This window comes from Thermobia domestica, chromosome 9 (assembly GCF_964235325.1).
Source record: "Thermobia domestica chromosome 9, izTheDome1.hap1.1, whole genome shotgun sequence".
Classification (NCBI taxonomy): domain Eukaryota; kingdom Metazoa; phylum Arthropoda; class Insecta; order Zygentoma; family Lepismatidae; genus Thermobia; species Thermobia domestica.
Genome location: NC_137462.1, coordinates 196,758,046 through 196,773,336, shown reverse-complemented (window position 1 = coordinate 196,773,336; position 15,291 = coordinate 196,758,046). Strand labels below are relative to the sequence as shown.

The following is a 15,291-nucleotide window of genomic DNA, read 5'->3' as shown; positions in this document are numbered from 1 at the left end:
TACTTAATTGCCATCCGTCACAATATAATTTTGGCCACAGTCATACTCCAGGAAACAGTCAGCAAAGTTGCGTTTATGAATCGATCACAGAATCGTTGTCACGTTTTGGGATGGTTGACACGTTCGCAAATGGTGCACGTTTCTTGAACCTCTTGAAAAGGGAAACAGAATAAAAGCTGCACGCGCTAGATAAGAGAAGTATGATGGATTATCGAGAACAGGTACGCTGCACTGAACACAGAATTGGCGCACACTTGCGTTATTATACAGCAACATTACTCTCAAGCTCTATGGAACTCTAACTGAATACATCATATATGTTGTAGCAACCATTTCGAAAGTATCTTGTAGACTGAGACATTCATAGTTGACCTACAACAACGAATTCTTTATGGATGATAACACTGTTGTCGTAGAAGGCGACTAACCATGTTTAGACAGACTTTTACAGGTAACCGTTTCAGAGTCGCAAGGAAAACTGGACGCCATTCAATCGACAACCACTCAGATTCCGGACCAAACTGGTAGTACCAGCTCAGTGGTTCGTCGAAACAATAAATCCTGGTCACACATGGTAACGAAATCTCCCGAGGTTTCCATTCGTTTTGTTTTCTGCTTGTTTGTCAAATTTGTGCGGCACAAATCAGGAACAATTCCGCTTATTCAAATCTTCCAGATGATTATGTGGATCATATTCTAGTTAATATTACAATACCGCTGCCATCAATCGTACAATTTGAGTCAGTCGACGATCTCGTGCTAGCATGTGTTGCTCTGCGGGGTTTTACTTGTCGACGACCGACACGATCGTGCTCATCCTCAGTCGTTTCCTACCTGTCGCAAAAGTGTTTGAACCAGTTGTAAACATTTTTGGCTCACAGTTTCTGTCACTTTGCTGGATCCCCTAATTTGTAACACAACTTAATGTTCATTCACTACTGTATTACATTGACACTACCTCTCATACTGACTATGATCGATTGCTTGCAGCGGAGATGTATCCTAATGGAGATGCACCGGAGATGTACTTTCCACACTGAGTGGCGCTTCCCAACATATGTCTGGATACCCTTGTGCAAATGCGCGCATCGAGGACATGTTGCAATCATCGAATCATTCACTGAACTTTCTCAACACATCTTGTACAAAGAAATTAGTTGAAAAACGAAGCAGACATTTTCTTTTATCTTTTCATGTAGAAGAATCTAGATGATGAAACAAGTGGTCTAGAAGAAAAAGCCAAGGAAATATTTTACCGCATTACAGGAGACGAGCTTGAAATAGATTGTTTTGAGTTGAAAGAAATTTTGGATTCTACTTACAAAGAAGGTTAGTACTTTCACTATACCAACAGTTTGAATGCTGATGATAATGTAACTTGAAAATAATAGCGTTATTTTTCTCAGATCTACTTCTGAATTACTTTTTCTTAACAACAAACTAATAAACAAAATGTATGTGTGATATGTTATTTTACAATTAATGATGACTTGAAGAAAACAAGAGGTAATTTGTTCTTTTTACTTGCATTAAAACATGGTACCAACATGGACGTTTCACAGCTACTTCTCTTCTCATTTTTTCTTTTCTTCTTGTTTCTTCCCCTATTTTCTTATGAATTATTTATAAACGGAAAAGATCATAATGCGTCACGCTAATTCCTAATAACAAACAGTCACGCTAATAGATATCGCTACTTACGCTATCGCTGCCTGTCTGAAGCTAATGGATGTCGCTAGCGTGAAGGCAATTTGCCAATTTAAAACCATTATGATGATTTACTTGCATTTTAAAAAGTGTATTATTTCAATTTAATTATTTCAAAATAGGACAAAGGCCATGATCGTATTTGGATTTCAACATTAACCTTGAATGTATTTAGTTCTAAAGGAGCTAAGTGTCAATTTTGATAATTACGTTTTTGTTGGATTGTTGGTCTATGTACCAACGGGAATACGTACCTAACTCTTAAATTCCAATCTGCTTTTTTTTTTTATTATTTGGTTCATAGAAACCCTCAAAGATGGCGTTGGCTGTATGATCTTATGGTGAATATTTTTGTAAATACCCAAAATGTTAACATTTAGCATTTAGCTTCTTCTGAAGTAACTTTTCATTTGTGTATTTCTAAAGTAATATAATGTGACGATTAAATTGCAACGTAAATTTATAGTTTCAATTTGCTATTTTAAAATGAATAGTGATTATACTGCATTTGAACCTTTACTGTTTATTATTAGGAAAAGGCATGTAACCATACTTAGTTTTGAGCCTTCATATTCGTGTAACTTCACGTTAGTTGTCTAAACATTAAAAAAAAAAAAAAAAAAAAAAAAAATCAATAAGCACGATTTTAACCCATAGTATTCAGCGACCAAAAGGTTCGGACACACAACAACTAATATATTTATTTATATATAAATGGAATGAAAGGAATCCCAATGAGGGAATGGACAATGAACTACTCATCAGGAAATAGTAGAAATAAAACATTCATCAAATGAAAAAGGTCCATTTCAAAATATCCTGACGTACGTGTTACGTGAAACAGTTACATCGTGCGCTGTATATACCCACATGTGTATGTCACATGGCTGTGGATGGGCGTCAGCACATGCAGATTGTCTCTCAGATGAAGAGGGACTTTTACTTTTGGCTTATCACTTTCTCTTCCTTCCCGTAGGTGCAATGTGTTGTTAGGTGACTGAACAATGGAGGTGCTGTTAACGGACATGAGCGTGGAAAGACAGTGAGCGGAGTGTGATACGCTTGTTTCACATGATCTTGAATGAGATTATCAATAACAGCCACTGTCACATCGCGAATGCGATTTGTCAACTCCGTTAATCTCCTTTAATATACGACGTATTTCGTTCAGTCGACACCATTTTCTCACTCTTTTGTCTGATACACGTTTGTTACTGTATACAGCCTGCATTCTCTCTCTCGTAAATGTCCGCTGGATAAGTATCATCAGGGTCAGACACATAGCCAGGATTTTGTAAGGGGAGGGGGGAGGGTCCGTGACATGAAGTACTGTGATTATCACAACAGAAACTCGAACATTCTAAACTATTTTACTGGCAACATATACAGTATTGGTTCGTTTAGCTAGGATTTCGTGATTGTGTGTGGGGGTGGGGGGGAGGGGATATGAAGTACTATGGTTATCACACCAGGGTCCCGGTCAATCTAAACTATTTTACTGACAACATATATTGGTTTGTTAGGACAACAAAATGAGGATATGTTAGTAAGTATTTTAATAACAAACTATGAAGAACTCTCGAGTAAAAGAGTATAAAAAAGTATTGAAAAAGGGTTTACATCATCTACATTCCTTCCTCTGTTCACTCAAATATAACAATTTTCCTTTCATTATGACCTCAGATATTATAAAAAGTACATATCCACTATTATAAAAAGTATATATCCAAGAGTGTCTTGTAAAATATTTTACAATATCTGCGTTCCTTTCTCTGTTGAATCAAATGTTAACAGAACGTTTTGTTTTTATTATTCCGTCAATTCCTGTCTGTTCCAAATGACAAGTTAAAGGAGCAGTAGAAAACTGTTTCTGAAATAACATGTTTAATTGCAGAGAAGCGATGATGAAAAATTAAGATAAAATGTCCACACTATTACAGAACGGCACTTTTCGAAAGCTTGAAATTTCGCTGACTAGTAACAGAAATTCTGAGAATTCCGTAATTTTTCTAGAAATTTCAAATTCCCTGATTTTTCCAGGATATCGCGCTCATTCGCCACCATGTGCTGTAAGTAATTGGTTAATACGTTCCTCGTAAGGCTGGAGCGGAGAGGAAACAATGAGAAGGGCACATGCCAACAACGCTGTGCTCAAGTTTGCGTATCATTGGCTACTGCTTATTTAACTTGTCACTATTTATCGTAACTTGGTTTATTTATTGTAACCTCGTTACAATAATATCCATTTTTAAGTTGACCCCCTCGTCGTTTCCTCCATACAAAGCTCCTCGTCAGAAAGAGTAACGAAACGCTTGCTGTAGCTTTTTATTTTTAATGCTGATTCTTCTCTCTCTTTTTTTTCTTTTTCTTGTTTCACCCTTCCGTATTTTTTTCATATCCGGTTTCGAAAAAGGGAGGGGCGGTCCGGGACACTTATCTTGGCTACATGCCTGTCAGGGTGAATAAGAAAGTATATAACACCTCGCTGTTCTTTTATGGTCACGTCTGTTAGCGGCACCTTCATTGTTCAGTCACACAACACCAAGCCGCTTCTGAAATTAGTCAACGGTTCCTCTCCACCTCGAAGATAATGTGCATGCGTTGATGTCCCGCCACTGCTGTCACATCAGTGGCGTACGCAGAACTTCGTTAAGGGCGGGTTGAAGCTCACAAATTCGTATAATTTCAGGTGTTTGTATACATACCTCAATATGGCAAATGTTTATTTGTGCATATCTTGCTCAAGAAATGTGTTAATCCACAAAACCTCCCCGTTCGTACGCCACTTTCATTTACATCTGCGGGTATACACGGCACACGAAATAACTCTCACTTAACACGTATGTTGGGTATATAGAAATTGACCTTTCATTTGATGGCATACAATACTTTACATAATAGAACACAATAACTACTTTCACTGACTCTTCATTAGATAGGTATGGAAAAGCTAGGAAACAAGAAAAATATTAAACAGGAAAGGAAGTGTGACGAGTCCTGGTGGGTGCAATGTTGAAATTTGGGAATGGAATGTTCATTCCATGCATTGTCCGCCTGAATGCTTCATGGCTATTTTTCTGTTACTTAATCTCTCTGTCTGGCCAGAGACAAAAGATCTCGAGAACTACTTGATGGATTAGAATGAATTTTGGCTAAGAAATAGAGGGTCAAAAATTAATAATTAAGTTCATTCATGAAGATTATATTCAAACCGGAAGTGGTAAAAATCAATCATTTCCGGTTTTAATGTTGATCACTATAGATGAAAAACTGTAATAGATAGCAAGAAGTGGTTTTTGCAATTGATTAAGAATAACGAGACTACATTTCATTTCCATATTTAACTTTCTACTAAAACCAGAAGTGTTAGAAATCCACTACAATTTTTGGTTTCAATATTGATCTCATACATAGAGCACAAACGATAAGAGATAGTGCGAAGCGGTTTATTGTTTCGATTTAGCATTCAAAGAATAGGTAAAGATCTCTCTTAACCCTCTGTTGAAACCAGACGTGGCACAAAGCAACTACGTCCGGTTTTAACGTTGATCACTATGCAGTACAAAAGCGGTAATAGATAGCGAGAAACGGTTTTGTGCAACCAATTAAGTGTTCCAAGAATATATTCTGTCTCTATTCTAATTTCTCTACTAAAACAGAAATAGCAGAAATCTACTACCACTTGTGGTTTCAGTATTGAGAAAATATGCTATACAAACCATATTTCTTCCAGTGCTGTATAATAATAGTGCTACTTGTTATTTTTCTCTATTTCTTCACCTCCGTATCTGATGAAGTGTTAACCAAAGAAGCATTTTGTGTATCTTCCATATACATGAATAAAAAATCAGAAAGCCCGTTCAAAGCATTATAACTTCAGTCATTCTGGTTGAAATACAAATATTAAATTCTATGACATTTATACGGATGCAATAAAACATCCGAAAGATAAATGTGGAAAATCAAAAGGTTGTAATTTTTCCACGTTGCAGGGAAAACATGTACTCAATACAACGTATCGGCTTTCATCATCATCACTGAAAAAGGAAAATTGATCAGAAGAAACAAACAGAAGAATCAATGCGCTGTGTTTTGTGGAGATATCTCAGCGAAAAATATTAACAATTCCGAGTTTGATGTCTTTAAAGATTGAGATTGTGTTGTTATGGCTACTAGCCTACATTATGGAGTGGCATGTATGGCAAACATTTTTTTTTTTAAATATTCTTAGTAAGTGCATATTATTATTCTCCATATTCCCTTCTTATTCTGCAGGGAATAATTTACGAGGGATTTTCAAATGAAAAAGTACGAAACGACACACTGTGGGTATAATCGAAGTCTTGATTCAAAAGTCATCACCAGAGGCCTGAGCACAGCTATCCCATTGTTTCACGAGCCGAAGTATTCCCTATTCCCAGAATTCCTGTGGCTATGATAGTAGTTAGCCCTCCACTGTGTCCTTCAGTTCGTCGTCCGAATTGAAGCGCTTCCCTTTTATTTTTATTTTATTTTATTTTATTTTATTTTTTATTTTTTAGCGAACCAAACAGATGGAAGTCACAGGACCGCATATCCAGGTTATAAAACAGATGCTCAAGCTCTTCCCACTTGAACTTGTCCAGTACACTTTGTGTGACCTGGGACACGTGTGGACCAGCGCTATCGTGGAGCAGAACCACTCTCTCCCTGAGTAGCCCAGGCCGTTTGCTCTCGATAGACTTGCGTAGGCTATGGAGTGTCTTACAGTACACGTCACTGTTAATGGCTTTTCCGTGCTCGAGGAATTCGATGACTATCGAAACTCGGACGTGGAAAAAGATGATGAGCATCACCTTCCCTGCTGAGAGCATAGATTTGATTTTTTTAGGAGGAGGTGACGACGCATGTTTCCACTGTATGCTGTCTCGCTCTGTCTCTGGCTCGAAGTTATGGTACCAGCTCTCGTCACCGATGAAGATCCGCTCCAGGAATGCAGGGTCTTTATGATACCGGAACAGGTGTTGCAATGCTAGCCTCATATCCAGTTCCCTTTGCGGTTTGCTGAGCATCTTCGAAACCCACTGTGTGCACACCTTCCGGTAGCTCAGCCTGTCGTGCACAATTGTCCACACTGTTCCCACGCTGGCCCTGTACCATCACTGCAACATTTGCATTGTGACACGTCGATCACTTCTCACCAGGTCATTCACCTTGTCGATGAGTTCGTCCGTGATTACCGTGTTTGCCTGGCCTGGTCTCGGGTCATCACTCAAACTCTCACGATCCTCACGAAAACGGGCACTCCACTTTCTCACTGACTTTTCGGACACACAGTCTCTCCCGTATACGGCCACTATTCGGCGGTGAATATCGACCGGTTTAACCCCTTCTGCAGTCAGAAACCATGATAACACTTCGCTGCTCCTCAATCATCGAATTTTTCAATGTGAACGCCATGATTTCCTCACATGCAATGCCGCATCAATTGGACGAAACACACAACTGCCTAATTTGCTCCTGCGTCATGTGAAAGGCGCTCGCGCATGCACACAATCACGCCGGACAACACATTCTCTTCCAAAATGTCGCACTACGTTATCCCAAAGCGGGAGATTCCTATTACAACCGGTTTGGTTTGTACGATGTTTCTTACCTTTTCATTTGAACAGCCCTTGTATATATCAATATGTACATCAATTTGTTATACCAAATATATTTACAGCATCTTGCTAGTAAATTGATTTATATGAATCTAATTCTTCACTTTTTTTTCTGTGACTTATTGCGTCACACATTAAAAAAAAACTATTATTTTAGTGGAACACACTATACTGAAAATATTAAGTTGTCGATAACATAAACAATTGCCAAACCTATATCTTGAATTTGTCATAAGGGAACTGCATGAGACATAAGAATATGAAGATACTTTTATTCTTTTAGGTTCTTATTTAAATAAGGTTCAAGTGCTATAAGCAGGGACAATTATAGTATTCAACATTGTGTAATTGTCCTTGATTTTAACTCAAGTGTGTTAAAAATATTTTTATCTAAAGTATCATCTAGAGCAGCGTTTCCCAACCGGTGTGCCGCGCACACTGGTGTGCCGTGAATGGGCTGTTGGTGTGCCGCGAGGAATAGAAACAAAATTATCAATTTTATAGCAATCAAATTGCAAAACGTAGGGGAAAATGTATATTTGTGTTTCACATTACTATGAAACTCTACTATGAATCTACAATTTTAAGTTTCATACCGGGTTACTATTCTGTATATTTCGAATGTTGAAAAAAGTATTTGTTATTGTTATGACCATTATTGCTTCTTTATTGTTGCAGACTATTTCATATCTTGAAAATTTAAAATAACATTCAATCTTTTCAACAAATTGCCTACATTAGCGCTTTAAAAGTAAAAGAGATTTGTTTGTTCGTTCGTTATTTAGTGATCTTCCTTCTTAGTAGAAGGTTGGATCCAGTTTTAAAAAGAAAGCGTATTTTTAAAAATCTGAGTTCAATATTTCATTGCAATTGTTTTCTATTTTTAAATTAGAATGAAAAATAAGCATAACGATTTACCACGGGGAAAAAAACAGTGATCGAGCTTTCTTCTCTGTGAGAAGGAGATCAATAATCACAGAAAAATACCACTGTGTTTTATATTTACAAATAATAATATCAATAAGTGTGCCGCGAGGATCCAAGTAACACCCGTAATGTGCCGCAAGTTGAAAAAGGTTGGTAAACGCTGATCTAGAGTAAAAAAAAAAAAATGTTAGTTGTTTTTCATTTTTCGCATATTATAGCATTTATCTCAAGAAACAGTGTAAATAACGCAATTTATTATTTAGTTATCCTCTTTAATATTCACAGAACACGGCTTTCGAGGACCTTCCATCGAGGTATGTCGCAGCATGGTTGCTATGATGGATACTGACAGATCAGGGAAGTTAAACCTTGAACAGTTTAAGAATTTATGGGTAAATTTAAACCACTGGAAGGTAAGTTTTGCCTTGTGTGTGTTTTTCTTTCTTTCATTCTTCAATTTCTGGTTGTTTAATGCAAAATAAGTTATTGATTCACTATATATGGAAAATATACTTTATTCAGTAATATTCTCCGACAGATACTATATAGGTGTTTTTACTTAAATGTAAATTTCAATTGTATCTAATTGCTACCGTAGAACTACAAAGACGAACAAATACTTTTTGAGTGAATTAAGCTTGTCTCATGATAATTTTCATCTTTAATGTGTATTGACAATATACAGAAGTTTGTTTCGTTTATATCTGATCGATTTACTAACAGTACTGTCAGCTGATGAATTGCTCAAGAAACATGAAACCGGTGTCATTATCACTGTGCTGTCTCAGCTTACAGCTGCCGGCGTGTCATGTTGCTGCTAGTGAAATGCTGCCGAAAGTGGACCATTATTAGGAAGAGTATTATGATTTTTCTACGCGCACAACTGAATAGTGAAACAGTGTCGCAAAAATTATTAACTATCAGATTGACCACATCTAAAGATATCGTGTTCAAGCAAATACAAATGGGACCCATGCGGATACATTAGACAATATAAAGGATTCGCTCGAAATTACCAGCGAAAGTGTCGCTCGAGGTGTTTCGTAGATTTCGTTAACTGGCAGACAAGGAGAATCCACAACTTCAACACGACATGACACAGATTAAATGTGGCATAGTCCAGTGTTAGCCATAGCTTTCGCATGTTCACAACCCTCCTCAAGTGCTATATTGTTGAACGTAAGATAAACTGTAGAAAAGATATTTGAGGGAGGGGTCAAAATGGAAGGCAATAGTATGTTGAATGAGGCCTATATTTGTCTCATGCATAATAATATCATTCGGGCAATCGTGATTACTATCAAATATTGTTGCGAGAGGAAATTGGAAATACGTAAGGTGGACAAAAAACGAGAAGATTTAAAGTTGCCATCAATCCATCGGAGTCAATCCATCATGACTCCAATCTATCAGAAAGACATCCCTTGTTTATACGGAGCTAACAAGAACTATGTGTGGATACACATTGAAAAAGTGTCCACTAATCCTCTTCAGTTATATTATGACATGAAGCAAGAAACGGAAATCTGTGTTATTCCTCCTCATGACATTCCTGTTAAAAGCCTGATACCAGCTCAATTGATTTCCACGCATTAGGACTGTTGAAATGAAGTTTACATCATTACTTTTGCTACCTATGGAAAACCTGTAGAAAGAAATGGGGATTGAATTCTTATGTTTATGTTCCAATATAGTTTGTTGCACTGGAAATTCCAATGTCGGCGATATTCCATAGTGCTGGAAGTGCGATAGAATACAACTGGTGATGGCGGCACGACTTTTCATAGGTTAAGTACACTTTGAAAATCGGTCGGATGTAAATCAAACCCTTGTGCATTATAATATTCGAGATTCTCTATTTGCCTATCAACCTCTCGTAACACTATTAGTCACAATTAATACAGAATATGAATCAATTTAGGTATCTAATTATTTCTCGTGTGAAATGTTCTAATCTCTAAATTAAATCGACTATTTTTAATTTGTGAAGTATTGTTACGGGTAACTCTAGCTTGTTATTATCGTGTTTATGAAAGTTTTTTTTTTAAAGATATAAGTACCAACATTTATTGTTGAACTGAATAAGCAAAGAATATTCTTAATTACAGGAACTTCTCTAACAAAACTAAAATATTGTTCTATTTGTTTGTGTTTAATTAACCGACTGCATATTAGTAATAAACATTAATAATCACAGAAATAAATATATCTATTAGAAAGATTCTTCAGGCTATTCAGTACATTCATTCTTTATGGATACATTCCGATAAACTGATGGCACTTTTTTTTTTCTTTAAAGACAAAAAGGGAAAACAAATAAAAGGGATTGGCAAGGGAAAACAAATAAAAGCGTGAAATTAGTATCTGATTCAAAATTGACAGAATAATCCATCGTTAAACCTACTTTTTCTTTAAAATCTGACACTCTACAGATCATCCCTCTCCTTTAGTTTTGAATACTACTAAATTGCAGAACAACGAAAGATCATATATTGCTCTATAGCCGTCGTATTCTTGTGAATTGCTCCAATAGTGAGAGGTATTTGCACAAAACTATTGTTATAGACAATCGCTATGACTAGTAAGAGCAAAAAGAAAGAAATATCATGGTGAAAGAACAATTTATATGAAATAATACTGATACTCGAAATGAAATAATTCCAAAAATGTTATTTACAATCTGAAAAATTCCGAAGAGCTTAGGGCTGTGATCATTGTTGAAGGAAAAAAGGTTTGCTATACTGGCTAATGATAGGTCTTATTGCTGTAATTTACTCCAGGGGTTCCATCCATCTTTTCCTCTCATAAGAGTTCGCTCGTCTTCACTAACTCTCTCCACATGGTCTAGTACTCAATACTGGCCACTGACAGATATTGATTGTTCGAACATCACACGAAAAAGACAGAGTTTTGCTTGGGCTTCAGGAGGAACAGGCTTACCTCTTATGCTGTCCCCTGGTGGCCACTATTGCACTTCATCCAACTGATGATCGCGCTTCCTAATCTCCGGTCCAAACTTGGCGACCACAATTATAGATGAAAAGGGGATGTGGTCCAATTAAAAGCCGCAATCGTGAATCCCTGCCGTGTCAACGACCGACTTGTGGCTGAGAGCATTTTCCTTATGGAAAAGGGCGCTTTTTATCAATTTGCCACAAACACTTCTGCCGAATAAGAGCACGCTGCTATTTTAGGAGACTTGCATAATAGTCTCCAGTACTGTCTTCACTCTTAGAAGATAAACGATCATCACCATCCCTCAGAATGCCAATGAACAGTAACAATCGTCTCTCCTGGTGAGGACACTGACTTGGCCGTCTTTGGAGGAAGGTGGTTTCACTGCTTGAACTTTGTTTTGACTTGAGTTGATAATGGATTTAATTCTCATGTATTGTTATGAATAGAGTGAGAAAGAAATCTGGATTCACTCGGAAAAAATACAGATTATCCCTTGAAATGTGACCAGTCATTTTTTGGACAGGGGTTAAAAATTTTGTGTACCCGTCTCGTTGGAACCTTTCTCATTGCCAAATGCTGGATGATAATTCTGTCAACACTTGAAGTTGACAAACTAACTGCCTGACGGTCAATCAACGATTATTTATAATACACTCATGGACTTTATCAATGTTTTCTTAGCGGCCCTTGCCCCATCCTAAATTCATTTGCCCATTTCTTCACTGGCTTGAGGGGCACTGACGCCTAGTATACTAATCATGTAGACGTGTAAACCCTTCTTATAGAGATATTCAGTAACAGCTCTTCCCTTCAGTTTTTCCATTTGGTCAGAAGTTGCTCACTCTGCTATTTTCCTTTACTTGCAAAACTGAAAAAGTAGAAATTAACACCAAATTTGTCATGGTATCTTGTGAAAGTTCAATAAATATATCCTTTTTTTACTTGCAAAACACGAAAAAGGAGATATTAGCACCAAATTTGTTCTGGTATCTTATGAAAGTTTAATAAATATGTTCCAAATGTGTTTAGCTATAATAATTCTTAGGCACAAAATTTTGGTAACTATTCTCGTAACTTTCAGTCGAATTCCAACCAAGAATTAATATAAGAAGAAAATTATTATGTTTTTTTTTTTTTTCCCTTCCAGAACGTATTTCATCGTTATGACGCAGAGAAAACTGGTAATTTGAATGCTTTTGAACTTCGACAAGCTCTCAACTCAGCAGGTTATAGACTCAACAATCACATTTTGAACGTTCTGGTGTATAGATATGGAAATAAGGATGGCACTATAACATTAGACAATTTTGTTATGTGTGCAGTCAAACTAAAATCTATGATTGGTAAGTTGTTGTTAAAAGGAAAAGAACAATTAATCTTTGTTACTGAATATTTATTTTCTCTTCCAGAATTACTACAAAATATGAATATTTTAAAAATGAATTTCAGAAGATTTCAAAACTTTCTTTCGATCAATGTAATTTGTAAGTTTTGTAATACGTAATAGTTAGTTAATACGTTCTAAATATGTTGTCAATTTTGAAAGTATTCTCGATAAAATAAATTACGTATAGTTTACCTACATTATTAATTTTTTCATCCTAAAGATGAGTGTTTAGATAGGTTTCACTGTTACAGTTTACATTTCCACAGTTTATCTTAAATAAGAATAAACATTTCCTCTGAGCGTCTCACTAGTGACAAGCAACATTATAAACATTATTATCTTAAAAAAAAAAAATAATAATAAAGGAAAAAATTACAGTTTATTTTTTATTCATTTGAAATAGTGTAGAACTCGTTATGCTCTTATTTATTATCCGCACTTACGAAATAAATGTAACTTGATTATGAATGATTGTACGGTATTACATAGTACACAACAGTGAAATAGATAGACAAAACCATGATAGTTCCTATTCAAGTGCTCAATGCATACAAATTCAACGTGTTTTCGTTGAAATTGAATAACTTACACTTCACAGCAGATTAATTAATTGCACTTTATAATCTCGTATAGAAGCGTTCTTATCATAAGGGCGGGATCTACAATTATTGAAGAATTCGAACTAATACTTGGTTTATATCCCAAGCGTTGTACCTGCAGCATTCGAAGTTGCAACGAAGCTCACGGAAAAAAACTTCAAGACAATGTTTATTACAGAAGCATTGACAAAAAAGAAGTGTTTATTTTTAATGTGAATGAACTCAGTTTTTTATGTAGTTTTTTCTCAGTACTTAAAAAAAATTACAATAAAACTCAGTTTTTAATTTTCCTTTTCAGAACTGTAAGTTGAAACTACCTCTAAATGAGTGACAAACACTCGACTGAAAGTTACCAATGTAAGAAAATCAGTGTAATTTCTTTCTCAGAGCAGCGTTTCGCAGTGATTGGGGATCCTTTTTATAGTCAGAATGTCCTACGGATCACCCTTCTTTTGTCCCCATTTGAAACCATATACATTGAACATACCAGTACACTTGAATTTTTAAAATAGTATAAATTCCATTAATTTTAAGTTGGTATCAATAGAAATGAAATGAAATTTTTGAGTTTAACATCCCACATTTATGCCCTTGAGGCTAAGGGAGACTATGATTAATGCAAGTGAATGATGGTAGAAGAGGTGGTGGAATGAAAAAAGTGGGCCGAAACGGGAGTACCCTGAGAAAACCCACGAGCACGATGTTGTCCACCACAAACTTACTTGGCCGGGGATCGAATCAGGGACTCCACGCGCCAGAGGGAAGCCCTACCACTGATATTAATAGGAGAAAATACATGTATATTAGTTATTTTTTTTAATAACTGAAAGCTATGAAGTATATTTTACAATAATACATCTATATAAGATATTATAATTTGGATTATTTTTACCTTATTAAATTATACCATACGTATATTATTTATATAACCTATACTTATACCTTTGAGATTCCCAGCTACAATGTATGATACGAAATTCACGATTTTTTTATTTTTTAATATTTCTCGGATTAATGTAAAATTTAAGAGGATCACAGTTCAAGAAACGCTGCCTTAGACCATAGAAACTTCGTAAGATTTGTAAGCAGCATGGCAACCATTGTTTTTTTCGTTTACAAAGTACAAATACACAAAAAGGGAACTTGTCATACTAAAAAGTAAAATGTACGTAGATATTTGTTTGTCTCTGCTAGCAGTCATAAACTTATGCTATTACAAAATATGTACTAAATAGCACACTATATAATATAAATGCATTCAGTTCTTATTTTTAAATTTATTATTATTATTATTTTCAGAAACATTCAGAGAAAGAGACCCAGAAAATACAAATACTGCAACTTTCAACCTTGACGAATGGGTAGAGAAAACACTGTACTCTTGAGCCTTTTAAAATAAAAATATCAGGACTGAGGAGAAAGAAATATTGATGTAATGGCAAACATAAATAAAATAATATCAATTCTACTGCACAAATATTAAGTTCTACGTGTTTACTTACCAATTGAGCACCGTTAATTGAAACATACTGTAATTATTTTTCGTATAAATGTATGACGAATAAATGGAGAAAGTGTTATAAATAAATTAAAATGAAAACTTAAGCTCCTCTTATTTCAGCATTACAAGAACCAAAGCGCCGAGAATTGAACTCAGGGTGTTTAGGATGGAATCTCGGTAATTCATTGAAATTTGCTGAGCAGTAGGAAGCCTTTTGGGAGGAATATTATACCTCAAGATTAAAGTTCAATGCAGAAGAATGATTTTGCTGTATTAATTACAACTTTTGGTTCATTTTTGTTTCAAATTTTGTTGTTCCTTTGAACGAACATTTTCCATAGTGGCTACTATCACGTAGGTCCAGTGCTGAGTAGGGGCAGTTATTTAAACTACAGACAGTTGAATGCGCTAAACCACAAAGAAGTTTTAACTTACATAAAACGAATTCATACATTTAAAATAGTAAGTTTGTATTTATCGATATATACGTGCTTTTGAGAGTGTTCTTGTGTGTGGTACGTAGTGAAATCAACATGCTACAGTAAACTGCTATGTTCTATACACCATGCT

The 15,291-nt window shown here is 35.7% G+C and overlaps 1 protein-coding gene across 1 annotated transcript in view; it reads left to right on the top strand.

The window, feature by feature from the left end:
- LOC145660525 (calpain-B-like) overlaps positions 1-14,736 on the top strand; it is a 71,867-nt gene extending 57,131 nt beyond the window's left edge. The window contains exons 13-16 of the mRNA XM_081725705.1: positions 1,200-1,329; positions 8,562-8,689; positions 12,382-12,577; positions 14,520-14,736. Of these exons, the coding sequence (XP_081581831.1) occupies positions 1,200-1,329; positions 8,562-8,689; positions 12,382-12,577; positions 14,520-14,605 (540 nt within the window). The 3' untranslated portion in view covers positions 14,606-14,736. The remainder of the gene's footprint in view (positions 1-1,199; positions 1,330-8,561; positions 8,690-12,381; positions 12,578-14,519) is intronic.
- The last annotated feature ends 555 nt before the right edge of the window (positions 14,737-15,291 follow it).